The sequence below is a fragment of the Phalacrocorax aristotelis genome, chromosome 9, assembly GCF_949628215.1.
Source record: "Phalacrocorax aristotelis chromosome 9, bGulAri2.1, whole genome shotgun sequence".
In the NCBI taxonomy this organism is placed as follows: Eukaryota; Metazoa; Chordata; class Aves; order Suliformes; family Phalacrocoracidae; genus Phalacrocorax; species Phalacrocorax aristotelis.
In genome coordinates, this window is record NC_134284.1 from 24,162,523 (window position 1) to 24,186,700 (window position 24,178).

The 24,178-nt window shown below is 38.4% G+C and overlaps 1 protein-coding gene across 2 annotated transcripts in view; it reads right to left on the reverse strand.

Moving 5' to 3' along the window:
* Nucleotides 1-24,178, reverse strand: part of SETD3 (SET domain containing 3, actin N3(tau)-histidine methyltransferase) — a 63,009-nt gene that overhangs the window by 19,880 nt on the left and 18,951 nt on the right. For both annotated transcript variants that reach the window (XM_075103877.1, XM_075103878.1), the window contains 5 exons: nt 17,803-17,912; nt 16,089-16,181; nt 12,739-12,887; nt 11,595-11,667; nt 10,824-11,080 (listed from right to left, as the gene is read on the reverse strand). In XM_075103877.1, coding sequence (XP_074959978.1) covers nt 10,824-11,080; nt 11,595-11,667; nt 12,739-12,887; nt 16,089-16,181; nt 17,803-17,905 — 675 coding nt within the window. In that variant the 5' untranslated portion in view covers nt 17,906-17,912. The remainder of the gene's footprint in view (nt 1-10,823; nt 11,081-11,594; nt 11,668-12,738; nt 12,888-16,088; nt 16,182-17,802; nt 17,913-24,178) is intronic.

The following is a 24,178-nucleotide window of genomic DNA, read 5'->3' on the forward strand; positions in this document are numbered from 1 at the left end:
CCCATCCCCGTTCATGTAACAAAGACACACTAGGTTCATTATCTCCTGTAGTAAAATCTCACAAAATAGGAGTTAAGTGTTCATGTGGAGTGTTAGATTGATAGGTTCAGTCCATAGTACTTCATTCACACAGGTACAGTAAGATAGCTACGGTAAAGAGTTTCCTTGCAAAGGTCTGTGCTTGCATACGAGGACCTATCATTTACTCTTTAGGCTCCTCCTGAGGTACAAGATTTACCTTGCTCATTTTGTTTAGTGCAACATGTGTGCGCTATGTTCATGCACACATCCATCACGCAACTCTACTATTAATTCAGTGAATCACAAGCCACAAATAAAATGCTGTGATGAAAAGCCTGATCTGAACTGCTTTAATAGGACAGGGACAATATTTCCTATTCACAACCCCTCCACATCAAAAGAGTTTCCTAACAAGCATTAATATTATGCAGCACGGCCAAAGTTTTGTTACTTGTGAATCAACTACTCAAGTTTACAGATAAATCATACCAGGAGCCACTCTTAGGTGCAAGCTTGGATCATGATCATCTTACAACCAAGGTACTGCGCTACACAACTGGCGTGGCACACGGGGCGCGGTAAGTCCTGGATCCAGATGTACGGGGACTATGGTGCACACACATCCAAAACTAAAAACTTATCACTTCAACTCGCATTCAAACCATAGCACAAGAAAATAAACTTTGGTTTACTTAGCATCATATCAATCTCCTACTGTGTAGAGTATTAGCACTGGGTCTGACTGAAGAGGATAATCCACTTTGTAATTTAGTTAAATTACTAATTTTAACAAAGATAAGTCCCCTGTATAATTTTTCAGTGCTTAAAGAATACTTCCTCTGAGTATTCCATTCTAAGAAACATCAGCTTGTTATCATATTTTAAATTTATGGAACATTTGTAACTGCTGTTATATCAGGAAAAATATTAAATCTGCACAATAAGTACAAACTTTATATGAGAAAGTATACTTGTAAGTGCGTGATGATCTGATGTCTGCTGAGGCACTCACTTCCACAAAAGACAGAGACAACATCTCTGGGGATAAACTCAACTGCCCCAGAAAGTGCAACTCAGTTAAAAAATAAAAATAAAAGCAACTAACAGGAAAGCAAACAAAACACCCTCTCCACTCTATTGGCTGTAAAAACATCCTTATCTGCATTCTCAACTAGGAGAGTGGATGAGAACCCTGTCTTCCCAAAAAATGCTTTAAAAGCCCACAGTACTAACAAGAGAACGTATTATTCCTCCCAGACGTGGTTTAAACTGTGCAGAAACAAATTTTGTTTAGCGCTGGCATATATGCTTTGAAGTACATATCTGTTTCTCTAGAGGAAAGAGGGCATTTAGGCTAGTACAACAGCATCCAAACCATTCAAAATATAAAATAAAACCTACTATTAGGAGATCTTAACAATGAATGTCCAAAGAAAGATAACATCTATATTTAAAATTAAAGGTATGTTTTATCCTGTCTGCCCTCCTCCAACTTTAAAATATCCTGACTAAGAAACAGCAGAGACCAAGTGGGATATGCCTATATTTTGATCTAGGCCAGCACAGTCCAACTTCTGCCCATCGGCTGAATCTGGACCACAGCATGCCTCCATATGGCCTGCCTCCTTTTCGTTGGAGGAGATAGGGAACAGCTGTTTGAGGAGCAAATGCTGCCCAAACAGCCAAACTCCTCCCCCTGTGTCCAGCTGGCTCAAAGCCCAGAGCTGTCACCGTGTTCCTGTGGAAGGCAAGGAAGGAACCAGGGAAGGAGGCAGCAGACCTCCTACCCCTGCAAGGACTTGAGCTCTTCATTTATTTGAGACGGACAGATGCAACCCAGCCAAGCCTGTACCTGCTTTTTTGATGGAGAGGCGCAGCCACAGGAATGGCCTAACAAAGCCCTGGGATCTGCCATTATTGTCATCATAGCCAGGAGTGGGATATACCAGAAGTGACACAAAAATCAGGAATTTGGCCCATGTTTGCAAAGCCTAAACCACCTTCCGGTAGCTACGCTAAGTGGTACAGTACAAGCATACAGTCAATCTTCAGTTCGCTGCCAGCAAAATGGATTAATACAATAGTTTGGCCCTCCCAGAGAGGAAAAACACAGAAAGGCATGAATATATTCCATTATTAACTGCCTATTGATTTAGTATCGATCAAGCAGAACAACTCAGGTGTTAAAATTCAGACAAAGCAAATTAAATAGCAACACTGTTCTACCATTGTAACTGTCCACTTAAAACAGAATTTTATATCTATCCTTAAGGTGACATGTATAGTAGACAAGTAAACAAAAGGGAAATATTTTATAGGGTTTACAATTGCCATCTTTCTTCCACCTAGCTTTTACAGTGTCACTGGCATCGCTTCTGAAAAAAAGCTATTAGACTGGCATGCCAATGAGTATAAATCAAGTAGGGTGGAAAACTGAAAACCCCAGGGACCTACCTGGTACATGATCAAAACTATTCTGCTGCCAAATATATTTGCTTTTGACTGCATATTGGTTGAACCCTTTAGAAGCATTAGAATATCTCTAATGTATCAACTTAAAAATAACAAATGACTTCCAAAGGTTTAAATAGTTTAGAGTTTTTTAAAAGGTAGTATACTTGTCTGCATTCAACTCTGACATTATTTAGCACATGAAAGTTAAGTGGTGGTATCTTAGAGCCAAGTACCGAGAAACACCAGATGTTCTACTTCAAGCTGACCTGGAAAACTGTATGCTTATTGGAACAGGATAGATTAGAAACAGTACAGAAAAATAACATAAGACCATTAAGTTTTATTGAAAGTACCATCACAACTTCAAAAAATGCTGTCAAAATTAAGCTAGAGATGTGAAATCTCACCTAATATACCTAATATTGAAGAGTCAAATGTCATACCAGATTTTAAAGATGCTAAGTATTATTTTGAGATCTAGAACTTAATGTGTTCAAACGTCTTAACTAAAATGATATTCCAGTGCCCGACAGCCAATAACTGGATTTTAGAATTTCGTTCATGCTAAATCAATTAGTCAAATTTTATATGAATAATAAATCAAATTTAGTATCTGATCAAAAGGGATTACAGGCTCCAGGAAATTAAGTTCTCTGTCCCCACAGTGCACACAAACAGATCAAAATGTCTTTGGATAGATTACTGCAAGGATTGTATTCACAGTGGGACTACAACAACAGGTTCACAAGTATTGTCCAGTTATCAATACACATTGGTCAGAAAACTGGTATGAGAGTGTTCCTGTGGAAGACTGGATACGAACCAGACTACAGATACTAGCTAGAAGTATTAATGACTTCTACCAAATAGATTCCATTAAAAATAAAAAAGCGTGATTCATGGGGCAGCTTGTGCCTTCTTGAGTAACACTAGCTTGACAGAAGGCAAAGAAAGCATTTGCAAGTAGTTTCTCATTAACTTAGCACAGAAACATAAAACTAAGTCAAAGAAAATTAAATTAACTTGCTAAAATGTTAAACATGTGACTTTCCTTTCTCCATTCAGTTTAACTGAATATTCTTACCAATCTCTCATGTAGTGGGGAGCCCAGTACTTGCACACGGTACTCTGGGTGTGGCCTCACCAGTGAGTAGAGAGGAAGGATCACCTCCCTCAATCTGCTGACAACACTCCTAAAGCAACCTAGGATGCCATTAGCCCTTTATGCTGCAATTGCACATTGCTGGCTCATGTTCAACTTGGCCCCCAACATATTCATGGGATTATTCCACCCCAGGTGCAGGAATTTGCACTTCTTGTTGAACTTCAACTCTCAGCCCATTTCTCCAGCCTGTCAAGGTCCCACTGGATGGTACCTTCCCAGAGACTTAAGTGAGGCCAACAGGCTTGTAGTTTCCTGGGTCCTCCTTCCTGAGGATAAGAGTGGTATTTGCTTTCTTCCAGTTCTTGGGCACCTCTCCCAATCATCATGATTGCTCAAAGATCACTGAGAGTCACAGAGTCATAGTTTGGGTTGGAAGGGACCTTTAAAGGTCATCTAGTCTAAGCCTCCCGCAGTGCACAGGGACATCTTCAACTACATCAGGTTGCTCAGAGCCCCGTCCAACCTGACCTTGAATGTTTCCAGGGAGGGGGCGTCTACCACCTCTCTGGGCAACCCGTGCCAGTGTTTCACTACCCTCACTGTAAGAAATTTCTTCCTTATATCTAGTCTAAATCTACCTGCCTTTGGTTTAAAACCATTGCCCCTTGTCCTAAAGTAACAGGCCCCGCTAAAAAGTCTGTCCCCATCTTTCTTATAAGCCGCCTTTAAGTACTGAAAGGGCACAATAAGGTCTCCCTGGTGCCTTCTTTTCTCCAGGCTGAACAACCCCAACACACTCAGCCCATATTCATAGGAAAGGCGTTCCATACCTCTGATCATTTTTGTGTCCCTCCTCTGGACCCGCTCCAACAGGTCCATGTCTGTCCTGTGCTGAGGATCCCAGAGCTGGACACAGCACTCCAGGTAGGGTCCCCCAGAGCAGAGCAGAGGGGCAGAATCACCTCCCTCAACCTGCTGGCCACGCTGCTTTTGATGCAGCCCAGGATATGATTGGCCTTCTGGGCTGTGAGGGCACATTGCCAGCTTATGTCCAGCTTTTCATCCATCAATACCCCAAGTCCTTCTCCTCAGGGCTGCTCTCAATCCTTTCATCCCGCAGGCTGTACTGATACCAGGGGTCGCCCTGACCCAGGTGCAGGACCTTGCACTTAGCCTTGTTGAACCTCATGAGGTTCACATGGGCCCACTTCTTGAGCTTGTCCAGGTCCCTCTGGATGGCATCGCAATCCCACAGACATCTTGAGTCACCTCACTGTAACATCAGCCAGCTCCCTCAGTACTTGTGGGTGTGTCCCATCAGGGCCCATGGACTTTGGTATTTCTGGCTTGCTTAAGTATTCCCTGACCTGATCCTCTTCCAAGGGTACATCTTCCTTGCTCCAGCCTTTCCTCCGGGTGTCTGGGTCCTGGGATTCCTAAAGGATGGTGTTGCTGATAAAGACTGATGCAAATAAGGCATTCAGTACCTCAGCTTTTATCATGTTCTGTGTCACCAGGCCCTCTGCCCCATTCAGCAGCAGGCCCGTATCTTCCTTAGTCGGCTTCTTGTCACCTTTGTACTTACAGAAGCCCTTTTGGGTGCCTTTGCATCCCTTGCCAGGTTCAGTTTCTGTGGGCTTTGGCTCTCCTAACCTCATCCCTGGATGACTGGACAATATCTCTCTATTTCTCCCAGGTTACCTGTCCCTGCTTCCACCCTCTGTATGCTTCCTTTTTGCATTTGAGTTTTGCCAGGAGCTCCTTGTTCATCCATGCAGGCCTCCTGGTATTTTTGCCTGACTTCCTGCTCATTGGGATGGACTGCTCTTGAACTTGGAGGAGGTGATCCTTCAATATTAACCATGTTTTCTTTCCTGGGTCCCTCCTCCCTCCAGAGCCTTATCCCATGGGACTCTTCCAAGCAGACCTGTGAAGACGCCAATACTGCTCCCCTGAAGTCCAGCACTGTGACCTTGCTTTTTGCTCTGCTCCCTCCTCTCAGGATCCTGAACTCCACCATCTCATGGTCACTGCAGCTAAGACTGTCTTTGACCTTCATATCCGCAATAAACCCTTCCTTGTTAGTAAGTATGAGGTCCATGAATGCGAGTACCACCTCTCATTTTCTCCTCTGTTGCTTGGGTCAGGAAGTTGTCATCGATGCTCTTCATGAACCTCCTCGATTGCTTATACCCTGCTATGTTGTCCCTTTAATAGATATCAGGGTGGTTGAAGTCCCCCATGAGGACCAGGGCCTGCAGGTGTGAGCTGTCTGTAGAAGGCCTCATCCACTCCTTCCTCCTGATCAAGCATCCTATAGCAGATGCCCACTACAGTGTCACCCATATTGGTATATTGGTTTTGGGGGTTTTTTTTCAGACAGCTAGCTTGCTGATGCCCTTCAGAAAAATCTGCAGTCTCCCAGTTGTCCAGAGACTACAGGCTGAAAACACTGCCTAAATAAACGCCACACTGCCACCCTGGACAGTCCTGCAAAACTGATCCTTTTTCCAGCACGTGAGAGGCAGCTACATACAGATATTACTTACACATAGAGTGCCACTGAATGCTGACAGCTGGCTACCATCGCAAAAGCTATGGCTAGCTGATAGGCTCCGCTAGTTTCAGACTTACCACTTCAAAAATTTAAAAAGTTAACTAAAATTATTATAAAATTGTGTTTTAGTAAGGCAGGTAATAACAGCCTTTACTACACCTGAGGAAAAGATATAACACTTCTTCAGACCCATAGTGTCCAAAATGCAAATAGATTTGGGGAACTTCCACCTTCTCCAAAAGCACTCCTTGTCTTGACGTCTTGTTTTGATTTACAAGAACATCCCTGTAGTAGACTACAAACAGGCATGCAGATGCACCTGAAAGTCAAATGCAAAGACCACTGCATATTCTTTTAAAAAGGGTTCAAACTTGGTTGTATTTTCTTTAGGAATATATTCTCACTGTGAATGTCTGTAAACTATATGGCTCCCTCTTGTGCCTATTACACCACATTTCAGTGTACAAAAAAAAAATTTTAACACTAAGCCATAAATATCTGGGCTCTGTTCACCCTTCAGTGGGCATGCAGTGACCATAAATGTTAATGGAAGTCACACGCATACCTTCGAGGGGAAGAGAAAACCCTGTGGTTTACAACATTTCTCTATGGAACAAACTACAAAAACATCTTGCAAACTACAAGTCTGCTGCAATGAAAGTACTCTTCTGACCATTCACTGTGTTTTGAGAGCAATGCAGAGGCCAAATACTCCTTTAAAGTACATCTGTAAGAACTGTTAACTATTTTTTAGTTATCAAATTACATGTTTAGAAAGGTGTCAGTATGGTTTATAGAGCCTGGCTAACATGCTATGGGGTTTATTTTTGTCTACTAAACATCCCACCTGTTTCTGCTTATCAAACGAGACTACAGTTTAGCTTGCAACAGCTGTGAAATTCATAAATCTGCCCATTCTTCATGTGTATCCAGACTAAGCACTTGGAGAAAGAGTAAGAACTGCAGAGTTCTGAGAAAGCCACCCTTATGGAGAAGCTAGGGAAATAAAACAGACCAGCACTTGTCAAACAATGTTTAGAATTGCACACCTATCAGAAGCCAAATTATTTTAATAACAGTATAGCAACCCCATTTGAAAAAGAAAGAGAATGAAGCTTTTGAAGAAATTATTTATTAACCTGTTTAATCTCCCGGCCATTAGAGACATTGTGCAGACAAAAAATGCTGTAAAGGAATTAAAATATTTTGCCTGCACAAAATGTTCCCCTTTCCAGTGTCTTCAAATATCAGAAAACCGCACCATTTATTTCAAAATGCTACTAGTTTTATTTTCTGCAGTGGAATAGCTATCAAGAAAGTAAATATAAGATTTTTATATGACAAAAAGTGTGTTTGTAAATTTTAAAAAATATTAGTCTGCATACCTGAAGCAATATCAAAATCCTGCTCACACAGGACAGCTTGCATTAAAACATTTATGCTAGAGCAGCAGTAGTACTGAATGAAATGATGGTATACAAAAATCTAACATTCACTTTCATAAAGCTTGCAGAGTACACTGCCTTTATTAGGAAAGTGGTTTTGCTTTGCTTTTTTCATTTGTATGACAAATTCTTTCTCCCCACCTCTTTTTCCCTTTTCCATATGCTCATGAATTACCCTTAGCACTAGTATTTTGTGGGTCAGCTTTGTTCATAAAAGGATATGAGTGCATGCAAGATGATACTAACATTCATTTCAGCTTTTCTGAATAATTAAAAATGGTTCTTTGTTTTAGGGAAAAAGATGCTTTTTCCTATGAATTTTTTTCCTCCACCATTTCATAAATTACAAGCTCTTATTTTTGAGAGCAGAAACAGAAATCAAAAAGTTTTAAAAACTTTTCCAGGAGTTTCCATCAAAAGGGTCAATAGGTACCTAGTACATTCACTTGGCACTCCTGGAGCCAGCTGAAATTATCTATTTTCCTAATGTGACATTTACTGAATACTAGCAAAGAAACATTCAGCTGAAACTGTGGTTATGTGGCAGTGCTGAAGCATGGTACTGAACAACCAGAACACACCTAAAATTTACCTAATACTTATCACCACTCATTCTCCAAAGAACATGTAAATAAAGCAAATGATTCCTCCCTGATCTACCTTCATGCTCATGTTCAACACGAAACAGCTGTATTATACAAGAACATAATGCAAGCAATAAGAGCACCTGTCAGGAGAATTAAAAAAAAAAAATTGTCTAGATTTCTGACCAAAGTGACCAGAACCTACATTTTAACAGTTCATACAAAAGGCAGTAGTACAGTACTAAACGCTTTCTTGGGTATACTAATATAAAGCTCAAAGAGAAACAGCCATTTGTTTAAACATTATTTTCACAAAGGTTTCCCATTGCTGCAGATCAAACCAAACTGAATCAGTCTCAACAATATCAGACTAAGACTTCCTCCATAAGCTGCCACATCAGCTTCCATAGAATTGCAAATGCAAAACAGAAAATACAACAGCGCAGAGTATTAAATGCTTGTTACCATGTACAGCATATCATCCCTGGGGTTCTAAAGACAGTCTGCCCCTAAAGTCATCTCACATACATTATTTCCTTTGCTCAAACTGTAACTTTTCTTGCTCTTTAACAGTCAACAGCATGGACTTTGATGTGGAATAGCAATTATTTTAGTGAGACATTACTCTGACCACATTAGCTTAAATGCTATATAAATGATCTTTGATTAGCTTTAGGAGACAATAAGAGAAATAGAGTGTATTTGCCATCCTTAAGCAGATTACGTGCCACACAAAACTTTCATAAACAAAAAATGTTTTATCAAACATTTAAGTTGCTTTTCACATATTAGATATCTCATGCCTCAACTGATGTTACACCACTTCATTTTATTATATACGTTCTTCAGTTGTGCTTGCATCTCTTTGGTAACTGTCTACATGTATTCAATAATCACTGAAAAGTGGTTCTGAAATACTGGTCACATGGCAGTCAAAATCCAGGGTTTCATTCCAGATCAATTCTCTGTAAAACTGTATTTCAGGGTGGTTTGTTGTGGTTTTTTTATTTTTATTTTTATTTTAATGTTGTGACCACACAACCTTTGACATTTTACTACTAGTGCAGGATTAGTCAATGAAAATGATGGAACTAGTCACAGTGATAGTTTAGCTACCTAAGAACTGCAAGAGCATAAATAGCAATTGGAAGAACCGGATAATGTTACACAATATTCTGCCTATAACTCTTTAAAAACAGTAGAACTATTCAGGGGTAAAAAGACATTCCAAAGAAAAATTTAGGAGTTCTGTTTGCTCAGGCAGTAGATTTTAAGGGAAAAAAGTGAAAAGCTGGAAGGTCAAGTGTGGCCTGGCAGTCTCGAATAGCACATGGCAGGAAAAGAGAGTTGGCTAAACTATCATTTCCTGAATTGTGACACCTGGAAGGAAGAATTTTGTTCCTTCCTGATACCAAAGCCATCATTCCTACCATACTTCTTGCCTCAAAATGAAGTGCATCTTATTTGGTTTTCACCCACTATTTTCAATCACTTTAGTTTTCAAAATATATCCCTCTGCTCCTTACTCTTCATAAATCGACGCTGTGTTTGAAACATACGAGTTCTTCAAACACCAAACAGCTATGCAAAATAATTTAAAATTCTGTTGACTTAAAAGGGTTAATAGAAAAGCTTTGGAACTCTGAAAGCACTTCTATTCTTTAACACTATGTGTCTTCTGATCTCTCCTATGGCCAAAAAACTTTTTTCTAGATCACACAACTGTGGAAATTCAGTACATAGACTCCTATGCTTTTTACACAGATGGTGCCACAAAAAGCTCTGCATGTTTGGACACTGAGCACTACCTTGACAACAACATATCACCATTTATGTACAACATCAATTATGTCTAGGCATCAGTCAGATTAACAGTTCTATCTCAGAAACTCAGTTTAAATCATTACTTCAGAACATGATGAGAAGTTCACCCATCTCAAGCCTCCCCATACTCAAATTGTTACCAGATGGGTTTGTCTTTGTATTTGAAAGCAATCAAAATTATTATGGTAAATAGAATAGAAAGCAACAGTTAATCCATGGTCATCAGAAACACAGCATATGCAATTGTTTTATTCTATGCCAATTAACAATTATAATTTTGCTTTGTTTACTGCAAACCATACATTTTTCAAAGAGTCAGAGTGACATAGGTTGTAGACCCCTGCAGGTCACCTAGCCCAACTTCCACAGGCAAACTTCTGGAGTCTGGCTACCAGTAGCAAGCTGAAAGCGCTAACTGGATCACCCCTTATCTCCTTTTCCCCAGAATAAACAAATCCAGCTCCCTCAGTCTCTCCTTGTACAGATAAAGGGCTGAAGCAGATTACATCCTCTGATCTCATTCCAGTTTGTCAACATGTCTCTCATACTGGTGGCCCCAAAACTGTACAGTATTCCAGATGAAGCCTCAGCCAGTGCCAAACAAAGGGCAGTAATCATGCCTCTCAACCAACTAAATACATTCTTATATATTCATAAGCCTACTGAACTGCAAAATTTTAACAGCAGTTCAAAAAAACCAGCAGGATATTGCTTTAATGATTCAAATCTTTAAGAGCAATACACTGGCTCTATTGTTTACCAACACTGTTTTCACACCTTCCTCAAAAATCATGAGAACAACATATACTATGTACTACATTTAAGAAGCTTACCTGAATAACTTTGTAGAAATAGGCATACTGTCGAGCTGTATTTTTATATTGGCTAAAAACATCATGTATGGCCTGAGTTGACTGAAGATACTGCACTTCATCTTCTTCAAAATAGAGAGGAGTGTCATATTCACTTGGGAGCGTCTGGATGTAGGGCAGCCAGAAAGAGTTGGGGTTGGCTCGCTCGCAAAGAAGATGAAATGCCAATGTTATATTGCCCATGGCTTGAAGAATTCGATCTTGAGAATACAGGGATCCTGAATTAACCCAGAAACATCAAAATTAATTGTCCATAGCAAATATAATCATAGATTTACTTTAAATGAAGTGATGAGATAACACGTAAGAATTTTCAACAACAAAACCAAAAAACGCTTTTCAGATTTTTGAAATATTTAGCTGCCCACATTGTATTATGCTGCAAGTTATTTGACACAGTAAATGCCTCACGTATGATTACATGATGGAACACATGAAAAAACTAGAACAATACTCAGTACCTCAGAACACTATCTCCATGGGTTATACAGGCTAAATTATATGTGTTTAAAGTAACACACGCACTTCCGGAAGATATCTAGTGCACTCAGCCAGAAACACAGAGGAAAATTAAATTCTTTCCACTGACACTTCAAGCTTCTAGGTATTCCAAACCTGACAGTCAGCATTATAAGCAAGTCCTGTAATGAAGGAGATCAGCTAAAAAAAGAAAGCCTCCTATTGAATCATCCCATACATATCAACTGCTTAAGAACTTCCTTAAGCTCTTACCCAATACTGAGTTTTTAGCTGACTCAACTGTCATCAACAGTTTTCTAGGAACCCACAGAAACAACTCTTCAGCCTACAGAAAGGAAAACAATGCACAGAGGGTCAGTTAGCATTTATATGATATGCCACGTGTCTCAGATATGTATCCTTTTTAAACTACATGTTATTTCCATTTAAAAAAAATCAGAATTATTCTGAATCAACATTCTTCCTTCTCTTCCACTGCAAATTAAACAAACAGGCTATGTTTCACATTGTGGTAACCAAATGTTCCAATCTGCATTACACGAAGCTTAAAACAGAGATACTTAGTTTACAAAATAAAGTGCTTCAGTTTGGAACTGCTAACATGTAGACTGCCCACACAACCTCACAGCTACCAGATACATTGTATTGCTATTAATTACACGATCAAATATTTTCTCCCAGTCGCGTTTTTTTCACATTGCCCATTCTTATTTTAGAAGAACTGTTCACGATTTTTAGCAACCAGTAGTGCTAGCCTTATTAACTACATGCTCCTAAAGCCCTAAAATGAATATAGTATGCTAGTTTTCTAATAGTCTTTCTACAACAGCTGACTGTTCTTCATAGCTGTTTCCCATATGTAAAATGGGAATGGTAAGAGGCAGTCTTAAATGCTTACCTTTTAACAGTTCGCTAACTGCATGTGCCTATATTCCTAACAAAAGATGATGTTTATAATTATCAGGTAAATTTGTTGTTTTTTTTTTTTTTCTTTCATTTTCACTGGAAATTAAGTATTGCAAATACCTCTTTCTGAGGCAAAAAGACCAATGCTTTAAAAGAAGGGACATGAAAGAAGAGGAGAAGAGACTAAGTAGCTAGAAAACATGGAAAAGAGGGATACATCAATGGGGTAGAGTACTCTGGTGAATAGGTAAAGAGTATAGGCAACAAAGGAAAAAAAGACTGATTCAAAATTCACAGTTCTATGCTATAGTCATAAAAAATAATACTCAATTTTGTCAATTATTTTATTTCTCGAGTACACAGAGTTGAGAGCGTTTCAGAACAGGAGTTTCATAAGCAGTCAAAAGGGGAAGGTGGTGAGTGTTTCAGAGCTCTGCAGCTACATTCCAAACACAGTTTTCTAATCTACGTCAAATGTTCACATGCTCACCTTTATCTCTCTTGTTGCTTTCAAACCAAACCCCTCCTCTTCAAAGTTAGCTATTTCAAAACCCTCTGTGGATGCTCCATTTTCAGTTGCCCACTTTATCAATTCAGGGAAATAGTCATCTCTTTTTCCGTCAAAGACAACAGACAAACCTATATACACAATTTATTTAAAAACGAATGCAGAAATGAGAGAATCTAAAAAGATAAAGAAGTTCAATATAAAAAGCACATGTAAAAAGCTATTTGCTATCCCACAGCAGTTCTACTTTGAAGTAGCTGAGTCAGAACTGTTAAGCATTACTCAGTAGTATACAAATGTCATACTCAATTTTCGTCAACTTAAATATTCTGCCAAATTGGCTTACCAGTAATCTTAAAAACACAACCACCTGAACTGAGCTATGATGAAATATGAAGCTCCCCTCCTCTTTCCCTTTTAAATAAGATGAGCAAAAATATTTCCCAGCTTAATAGTGATGATAAATGCAATCACCACAACATGTTAATACAGACACAAGGAGGAATTTGAGAGGCAATCTGCAATTTCATTAAGTCAGCACTGGACAACATGATAAGCAGATCTCAAGCTCCTTCTCTCATATACAAGGCAGTTAGATCTGTATGCTACAGGAAAAAGCTACTAGAATGATGAAGGACTGATCATCCTCCTGATGTCACAGAGCTCATCCAAATTTTTACACTAGGCTTCTTCAACAGGCACGTGGGTCCACCAGCAAAACTGCAACTCTCACTCATTTCCTCTGCTTTCCCCTTAACCTTCATCTGATTTGAACCTATGCATTATGGTTCCCAGCTATACTCTGCCAGCTTTTTCTGTACCTCTTTGTCTCTGTCTCCTCTTCAACCCAAACTCTAGTGTCAGATCACCCTGAAAGCACCCAAACGCCCCTGAAATGCTTAGGCCATTTTATGAGTAACAAAATGTCATTAGCAAGTTGCTTACATCCAAGGATATTTTGGTTAAGCACAGGTGATGCACACATCTTTAGATTAAAAGGATTTTAAGAAAGTAGCATTAGTGTATTTGAATTCTTCTCCCCCCTCCAAATCATGCATTTCAAGCCCCAGAACCAATCAAGTCTGCAGTTAACATAAAAGTGTAAGTATCATCTAAAATTATAGTCTTTGATGATGCAGTATGAAAACTTGATATAGTATCTTTTGAATACAATGAGAATGTGGTGCACAGTGTTTTGGCTCTTCTTTTTTTTAAAGCTGGTATTTCTCCTTTATTGTAAGCTATTTTCTGTGGAATATATTTAGAGCTAAGGCTTCACAAATCTCATAAGACTAGCTGCATAGCTTCTACAGAACTTGAGAGGTGTTTATACTGTCCAGGACTTTGCTCTTTCGATTTCCAACATTAATTACTGTATAAGGTTACTGAAAGCTTTTAACATCTGTACCTGGAACCATTCTGTAAGCATCTCTGAAATTCCACCTCTAGTCCTCATATATTATGTGGTCCAATACTTCCCACATTTTTCCAAATTAAAGAGAAGAGCGGCTCCTTTAAATTACAAGCACGATTGGGGAACAATTTATTTCTATACTGAACAAAATACAGCTACACTGATGAAACTCTATATTGAAAAATGAACTTTATTTAAAATTTTGCTAATGAATCAAACAAGGAAAAATTTTAGAAAGTAGAAATACTCAGTTTCCAATAATCAAGATCATTTTAGTTCACATTCTGCAACCCAGTAAGAAAAGCACAAAGTATGACACTTCAGGCAATATATATTAATTTGTACAACTTAGAGTTCCCAAAAGCAATTTATACTTCCTTTGTTAATTGTTTAAAGCTTTTATTAAGCTAGAAAACTGTGTAGTATAAATTACTATGTTCCATTAAAAACCAGTTTTGAAAGATATCATACTATTCATGCTCACTATGGATGTAAAAATGTTATATTAAAAGCCATTTGTATGTCAACAGTACTGCGGTTAGTAGGTTTTGCATCTTTCAAGGAAAATTTAAGTCCTATTAACATAATATTGTTACACTAATTCTACCACTTCTGCCAGCAGCCATCTTCCCCATGAACATTTCGAACTTTCTGGCACAGGAGATATAGAAAACAGCCCAACCCCAATGCTAACTCTGTTCTTGTTAACCTGAATTTACCGTAACACATGTATTACATCATAAAAACCAGAACATGTATCATACGTTTATAGAAGTCACAGGACAGTTCACCCCTACAGAGCTACAGGATGCAGTCACTCAAACAGTATCATTTATTCTTCTATATGCCCTCTGCCAATAACTGACGTTCAGAGGTTTAAAAGTTGATCCATGAAGTAAGATTCTTATGCATTAGTCAAAATTATTAAAACCAGGTGTGAAAAGGACATTTCGAGCCTCTAAGAACAGCCTTCTGCTTCTTCAAGCAAATACAAGAACTACTCAAGCTTCATTTTAAATGCAGTCTGGCTTTTTTGCCATCACCGTATAAATATCAGAGACAAAATAATTGTTATTGTTATTTCTCTGCCATTAAAATACAACAGTCATAAAAAAGGGTTTCTTTTTTCTAAAATTACATGAAAAGCATTTTTAGACCATACCTCCAAATAAAAACAAAGCTAATATGAAAATAACTATCAACAACAGTGAGTTGTTGCAGAACATACCAGAAGAAAACTGTTCTGTACTAAAAAATAAGCATATCTTACACTTAGAAAATAGGAAATAAAACTCCATATTAACTGTGGTACCATAAGCATTTCTTTATTTTAATTACGTGCTTGGTTTATAGCAGTTAGAGTTATTAGCTGATGTATTTATTTTGTGCATTTATGTATTTTTGTCATAATTTAATGTCATGATGTTGAATTGCTGAAACTGTTTCCACGTCTAATTAAGTGTTCAGGTTAAAATAAGACAGTTATAAAATTAAATTCAAAATGTGCAGATTTATACAGGCACGGGGCAGACTATGCAATCACTAATCAAAAAGGCCTAATACTATCCTCAAAGGTTTTTTCTTCTAGTCCTTCAAGACTGTAATCTCATCATAACCTCAAGATCTTTTTTCTACTTATTGAACAGAATTATCACAGGATCAGCTGTCTGTGATATTCATTCAGAATTTTAAGTATTAAAATGGTTAATGCCAGTGGTCATGCCCACCAGAACACTTCAGAAACACAAGTGTAAAAAGCAACTGCATGTCAGAGAATTAAGACTTTTATCCTAAAATAATAGGATTGCATAATATTTATATAAAACAACAACAGAAATATTCCTTTTAGCTGTCAACAGGCAATTCTTTAGGCAAATCAATACTATGAGCCACCCTTATCTTAGTCTTTCACATTTACCTTTTTGCTTTTTGCGAATTTTCTCAACAAGTGAACGAATCTGTACATATTCTTCCCATTCTTTACCAGGGCCTGGGGTAGGACTGCTGCATTCTGGGAATAAAAACATCACATGAAAATGTTTTCTTTAAAAAAGTGTCTGTGTGTATATATATACACTTTTTTTTTTTTTGACATCAGAGAAAAGGTCACGGTTTCACAGCAACTTCAACTGAACATTAGTACTACTTGTCCTTCAAACATAGCAATATGGTAAACACTATAATCTCCATTGTTATAATTATCCCATTCTTTGAAACGTAATGAATAGATACTTTTAAAATTTTCACACTATAACTTGCCTCAAGTTTTTTTTTTAATATTCTTTCAGATTTAAGAAATATCAAATATTTAAAAAGCTAGGAAGAAAAAAAGTAAATAATCAGACCCTTAAGTAGTCTCCCAGATAAACAAACAAAGTCTCCGTTTTTAATAATCCAGACAACATGCTCTGTTTACATTAGCCTGCTTGCCATCATTCTTGCTGTAATGAAAGCAGATGACAATAGCACAGAGCTTACCTTAAGTAATTAAGAAATTTGTTGGTACATACACTTGACCTGCCAAGTCAATGCTGTTTTCATAGATGCATGTGTGCTGGAAGGACAAGCAAAGGAACTCCTAGCCAAGCTTTAGCTTCAGATTGTATCCACAGTGTCTCTGACAATATTCTCAATGCCAGTGTGTCGATTTCTTGTTCTAAGCCACATAAACCCAAGTGGACAGCTGAAGATTACTTTGCTCAATTGATTTGAAAAATCTTCGTGTTGAATAAAATATGGAAGCTTGACAAAAAGAACAGCTGATACTTATCTTCGCTTAGAAAATTAGATCTACGTTTTATTTTTGGTAGCAAAGCAGAGGCCAATTGTAGCATAAGCATCAAACCGCTCTGCCAACTCCTTGTCTCCTTTTTGTAAGCAATGCAAAGAAAAATTCTAATTTTTCTAAAGCAACATTTAGATGTGTCCAGGATATGAAAATTTGGACTTGTGTTTCAACAAGAAGTATAGCTCAGCACAGTTACTAATGACAGTAGGAAGAGTGAACAATATTTTCGCATCATTGTATCAACTTATGCTCTGTTTTTCATGTTTAGAAATAATGGATGAGTCCCAAGTTCCTGCACAAGTGAAACAACCTTTGGTCTATACACAAGAACTAAGCACTACAAAAGGTTTCCAACCAACAACAACAAATCTATTTAAGTAGCAAAAATAACAGTGCAGTTGAGCTGATTTGTATTGCTGCTTTCCACAGATAATTTCTCTACTCTGATATCGGTTCAAAGTACTGGTCAACCGATAAACAGAAACAGTGCAGTTCTTGAGGTTTGCATGAAAAACATCTCTGACAAAGCTTCAATGTGAAGTTACCTAGAGCAGGTTTCTTTCAATCTAATCTCCCCCAGTATTTATGCTTGTGTTGAAATGTAAAGCCAAAAGCTGCCAGAAATATGGTATGTCCAATACCACATTTAAATAAGCCAACAATGGTATATACTAACAGAGACAGATACTATAAAATGCATACTATACTATCTTCAGCAGGCTGAAATAGCAAGCTTGGCTGCTTACAGGAAACAAACAGAATTCACTGGCTTCAACAAGAGAACATTTCTGAGTGGTCTGCATACCATCCCTCTTTCCCAGAGAGGCATGAAATTGAAACTTACTTTGCAATAACTCACTAATTAGATTCAACATTTCCTTTGGAGATACTGTCGCTGTGGCTCCTGTACCTGACTTCTGAGTTTTCACTCGGCTCTTCTTCCCCATCTTCCAACTAAAACAGAATAAGCAGCACACTTATTAAGAAACAAAAAACAATAATGATGAATGGACAAGATCTTCTCTTATTAGTCACTTAAAAAAAAAAAGAGGATGAGAAGTTGTTTCTGACATATATATATATGTTCAAGTATTACATTCAGGCTGTGCAAGTAAGACAGCCATACAGTGCAACTGGAAGCAATATTTCATGTAGTTGCACATTAATTACCTCAGGGTAATCAGAAACTAGAAATTGGAGAAAAAAGATGCACTTGCGAATTCATTAGCTGTGAGCAAATATTATGGATACCAAAGTATCCATGCCATACAAAACCAGGTTATTTTACTTCACCAGGTGCACTGCGGACATCAGCTGAATTAGTATTTGTGACTGCACTAATGTAGTAATTCAAAATGAACAGAAAATTAGTATTCCATTTCAAAATAAAAATATCACATGTATACCTTTACAGCAGCTTCTTGTGGTTCAAGACAACTAGTTAAGAAAAATTTATTTTCAGTTACCACAATAAATGGAACATCATCCTAGGCTAGTTTTCCAAAATTCAGAGCCCCTTGTTCTCACGAAGGACTTAAACCAGACGACACCTACTAGAAGGGCAGCATAGCAGGGCATGAAACATCCAGGTAATTTCTTGCATGCACTAGGAACAATTTTTGATGCTGGTGCTGAACAGGCTCCTAGGGAAGGAGTTGTGCAGCATCTGGTCCTCATGAGTAAGGAAGAACTGCTCATGCATATAATGGCCAACAGCAGTCCTGGATGCAGTAATTCTGAAATGGTAGCGTAAGATCTTGAGGAAAGAAAGAAAGAAAGGAAAGAAGCAGACTAAAGACTCTGGACTCACAACAGTAGAGTCAGAGCTTGCTCAGGGAATGCGAAGTATAATGCCTTGGGAAGCTACAAAGGAGCCCATGACAACCAGTCATGTTCCTGAACACTCTTCTCGGAGCACAAAAACAAGCCTTCTCAACATACAAGAAAAATCAGCAGACACAGCAGGAGGCCCGCTGACTGTACAAGGGACTCCTCACTGACTGAGCTCAAATGAAACAGAAACTGGTAAAGTGGAAGGGGGGACAGGCAACTGGAGGAAAATACAGATGCACTATCTGGGCAAGCAGAGACAGAGGCCAAAGCTTGTCTGGAGTCAATATTGAAGAGGCATGTGAAAGGCAAGAAGAAAGGCTTCTACAGGTACACCATCAGCAAAAGATGGAGGAGAGTATAATTCAGCTGCTGAATTGGGAAGCAACCTAGTGATAAAAGATACAGAACAAGTTGAGGTACCCAACACCTTGTGCAAGGTCTTTACCAGCAAGGTCTGCTATCAGGCTTCCCAGGTTTCTGCATCTAGTAGCAAGGCTTGAGGGAGAAGAACTATCAAGTTAAAGACTATTTAGGTAAGCTGGACCTACACAAGTACATAGGACCACATGAGAAACACCCAAGTTATTGAGAAAGCTAGCTGATGTCGCTGCAGGGCTGCTGGCTATCACCTTTGAAAAATCATGGTGATTGCCTACGACAGGAAACAGGTAACTTACAAACAAAAGCCAACAGAAAAGCAAGGTGGGGTCAGGAGGGGATAGAGGATCCAGGGAACTAGATAGTAGTCAGTCTCACCTCATTTGCTGTACAAAACATACAGCAAGTCCTAAAGAGAAGCTATTTCCAGGCATGATGGACATGAATGTGACTGGGATCAGACGACAGACTTCTAAAGATGAACCACATACAACCAACCTGATCGCCTTCTGAAGAAATAAGTGGCCCTGTGGCCCAAGGAGAATCAGTGGTTGCTAGTTGCTTCGACTTATGCACGGCTTTTAACACTGTCTTCCATACCATCCTGGTTGTCAAACTGAGCAGACATTGATTGAATAGGTGGACAACAAGGTGGACAAAAAATTCCTTGGACCATGAGGTTCAAAGAGCTGTGGTCAATAATTTTAAGTTTAACTGTGAACTGGTTAGATACAGTATTCTTCAGTGGTCAATACTGCTCAACATCTTAATCAGATTTGGATGCTAGGACAGGAAGCATCCTCAGCAAATTTACAGATGATCTAAAACAGGGAAATTAGTCAACACATTCGAGGGTAAGGCCACCATTCAGAGGAACCTCAACAAACTGGAGGAAGTGGCCAAAAGTTATAAAGTTAAACAACGACAAATTAAAGTGTCCTGCATTTGGGAAAGAAAAAACCCTGTGCAGCATTACAGCTGCAGACTGGACAGGCAGCAGCTCTGCAGAAAAGGACTTGGAGATTCTAGTGGACAGCAAGTTGAACATAAGCCAGCCGTGCATACTTAAAGCAATGAAAACTAACCTTAGTTTGAGCTGCATAAGCAAGAGCATGAACAGCAGGTCAAAGGAATTAATTATTTTTTCTGGTTGGCACTGGTGAGGCCACGTCAAGAGTACTGCACAGTTCTGGGCCAAGCAGCACAGGAGGTACCAGCAAACCGGAGCATGTCCAGAGAAAGACTATTAAAATAGCAAAAGGGCTGATACATGAGATGAAAGACATGATGAGGGAGCTGGGTTTGTTCAGTCTGGAGAACAGGAGCCCAGTACTGCCTTCACCTATGTAATGGAGAGTTATACCAAGGGCGGAGGCAGATTCTTCTCAGGCAGGCACAGCAAAACGTCAACCGGCAACAGTCACATAATGCTGCAAGGGAAATTGCAAATAGATGTAAGAAGACTCCTCACCATGACAGTGGTGGAACACAGGAACAGGATGGAGATTTAACAGCATCTCCAAGCAACCTTGGAGAATTTAAAAATTTGACTAAGCAAGGCCCTTGAACTTTGAATTTAAAGCAGAAAATTGAGCCTCTCAATCTCCAGAGGTCCCTTCCCATCTACATTTTTCTATGATTCTACATGTTACTGCAGCTGATGTTTTCACCTCTATACAGGCAGCCTACGTAGTCTATGTGATCTATAATATCTTCCTGTACAGTATAGAAGATTCTATGTCTAGTTACTTCGCAGTGAGAGGGGAGTCAGACACATTCAAGTAACTTTGGACATCTGAAAGATTTCAACTGCCTGAGTCATCAAGATCACCTCAGCCACAGCAGCTTATCACACACTACACAGTCAAATAATTAAAAATGCTAAAAATCACTGTACAGAAGTAGTACTTTGGATTCCAGGTGTTCTGAGCACTCTGTGTATATAAAAGGGATCCTTTTATATACACAGTCAGTATAGCCTAGCTTACCCAAAATGAAGTATTTCCTTTCGTACTCTATCAAAATGTTTGACAGCTGATACTAACACTGGAATGTATCAACCAGCAGCTGAAAAGCTGCTTCTCCACACTGACCAAGGCTGAAACAATTGCAATCTGTATGTTAAGTAACTGTACAGGGCAGATGTTTTAAATACAAATGCTATACGTTAAAAGCTTCTAGTGGGAAAGGTATATAATCTGGCTGCTTTCATTTTCCATTATGACTAAGAGTGAACAAGAAACTGACAATCCCAAGGCTTGTTTTAAATAACAACTTTGAATGATCAGAAAGCAAATTAAGGTTAACAATGTTAACTTATTAACTCAAAATTAAAGGAACTCAAAACTGACTGAGAAGACACCACCCCATAACAAAAGAAAAAAATCTAAGGCACAACTGTAAAGTGTTTTCAGAAGGGAAGCCAAACAAAGCAAATTCTTTCATCTTCTGACACTAAACACAGTGCAAGGACCAAGACTATCCCTGAGTGCATGGAGACTGAAGTCCTGGGACATAACCCCCTCGCCTCAATTTCAGTGCTTTCTATCAGGTATCGAGGCTCAAACAACCTATCTACACTGCTTAATTTTACCAGTCGCCCTCGAGTTGCATGACTTACTTTCCCAGTACAGCTTCTACCGTGAAAAGCCCTCATATGCAGGCTGGCAAGGAGAGATCCCACAGATTCAACGTAATCATGCTGGCTGGTAACACCCCTGGAAGTTTGTAAATAACACTGGATGTCCTCTTGAAAGACACTGCTCTACCACAAGCAATTACATTTCATACAAGATTTGATAACATTTACCAGCTCATATGAAGCAGGGACTAATGCTCATAATGAGATCCACGTTGAATTTATAGTAGTACCAATCGGAAATAGGATCAATATAAGTGGCAACCTGCCATAATATAGTGTAAGACCAAGCCATAGAAGAACAATATCAACAAAAAAGAATTTTGAAAAGTTTATTTTCATGGTCTTCCCATTATACACTTTTTTTTCTTCCCCTAATAATGCTTTTGTACTTGTAAAACAGAGCTCTTGGTACAGGAGGCCACCTTCACAAATACTTTATTTGCACATCATTTATTTACTTGAGTGTTCCACTCTCCCATATGGCATCCTGTTACATTTCTTTTAGACCCTTCTACTCTTAAAAGAAATCAAGTCAGACGGGTCTGTAATGGATCCAACAGCCGGTTTGGGGACAGAGTCCAAAATCTTCATGGCCAGAACAATGTAGTTCTGTGTTGATTCATACAAATGGTTTTCTAACATTCCCTCTAAGCACAATCCCCTGCATCTTTAGAATCATCAGAAAATTAAAGCACTTATACAGTGTATTCCATGTTACAAGTTACAAATTATGATGACATACAGTTTATATCAAGATGTTCATAAATATTAAGATAAGTTGAACAACTTAAATTATTTTGAAGGATTTTGGTTTCTCACATCTAAGAGCAAAGTAAGTTTATTGACCAACAAATTGAGGAAATGGAGTCTAAGTGTTCTGTATACGCAACTACCAAAATACTGCACACCTTTTTCTTTTTTTCATTTTTTTTCAGTTGTATGTAGAGGAAGGATCGGCTTGGAGTAAAAACATCCATCAGATTTTATGAGAAAAAACCCACAGACAACTGTGCACACATAATACAAGGAGACATGAGAAGTGCCACCATGCAATCAGAACAATGGTACACACCAATATATGAAGCTGTATGAATATGGTACGTGGTCAGCACTACGTTTTGCATTTTTGCCCATGTGAAACATGTTAGCACTGACAATCTATTTTTGCAGTGAAAGCATTGCCAAGAGTTATGTCTAAAGACTGATTTTAGGGCATGTGAGCTTCAGCTTCCCAAATGCGATGAAAAGAAAAATCGGAACAAGGCTCAGTACTTGCATTATTATCACAGGTGAATATTGTTTTAGAGGCCAAAAACTATTCTCTAGCTGAAATCTGCTCTACGCAAGTAAGAAATTCAAGGCTAATACAAGATCTGTCCCAGCTCCTACTGCTCAGATAACATGCAGCAAACACATCACAGGAAAAAACAAGTTTGGTGAACACAACTCATTAGATTGATGGCACTGTAATCTGAAATGCATTTTTTCAGTAGGATGCTACCAGTATATGAACATGAAATAACCTCCGTAAGTATCTTTACTCTTGCCTTTGATGCATGTATCTTGTCTAAACCATTGCTTCTTAGTCTGCAGAAATTCTGATGAGAAAATATTCTGCATGCATGATTAAATCAGCAAGTCTATCTCATAGGAAAAAAGCAAAACCAGCAGACTGATATCTTGAGTTATCTTGTTACGGAAATATTTCCTTTTAAGGAATCATCTATCGATCAAAACTGTACTTATTTTATCTAATTCTGAATCAGAAAAATAGGTCTCCACTTCCGACATTGCTTGTCTCCATTCGCTGCTCAGTTACATGAAACTGATATAACTATTTAAAATCTAATGTGTCTGCCATGTATTTTTTAGTAAAAGCCGTAATTTGAAAGGAATCACTGCTATACTTGGCTGTCCAAAAAACATGTTCTAAATACCAACCTAGCGGAGCAGCCTAGTATAAGAAAAAAAAGTAACATAATTTTATATTATATATAATCTAAAAATAGATTATGAAAGCTTTTTCAAAATTGCTGAAAACTAACAACGCATAATCTCATTTCGTATTTGGCAAAAAAAAAAAAACAACCACAAAACAGTTTAGTTGAGCAATGCTCTCTACCACGTTTAACCAGCAAATGATGAGTTATACTGATAACATGACACAAAATATGGAGAAAGTAAGTGCGGTTCCTTTGGGAACCTACTTTTTGCAATTAAAATTACATTAATAAAATTACAGTTTGTGCAAGAGATTTTAAAGTTAGATTTCAATTCTAAAGAAATCCCTGAAATTCCAGACAGATTTTTAACTTCAGATATGAAGCGTCTTTTTTTGCAAGTCACTAAAAATATCATTTAGAAAGAA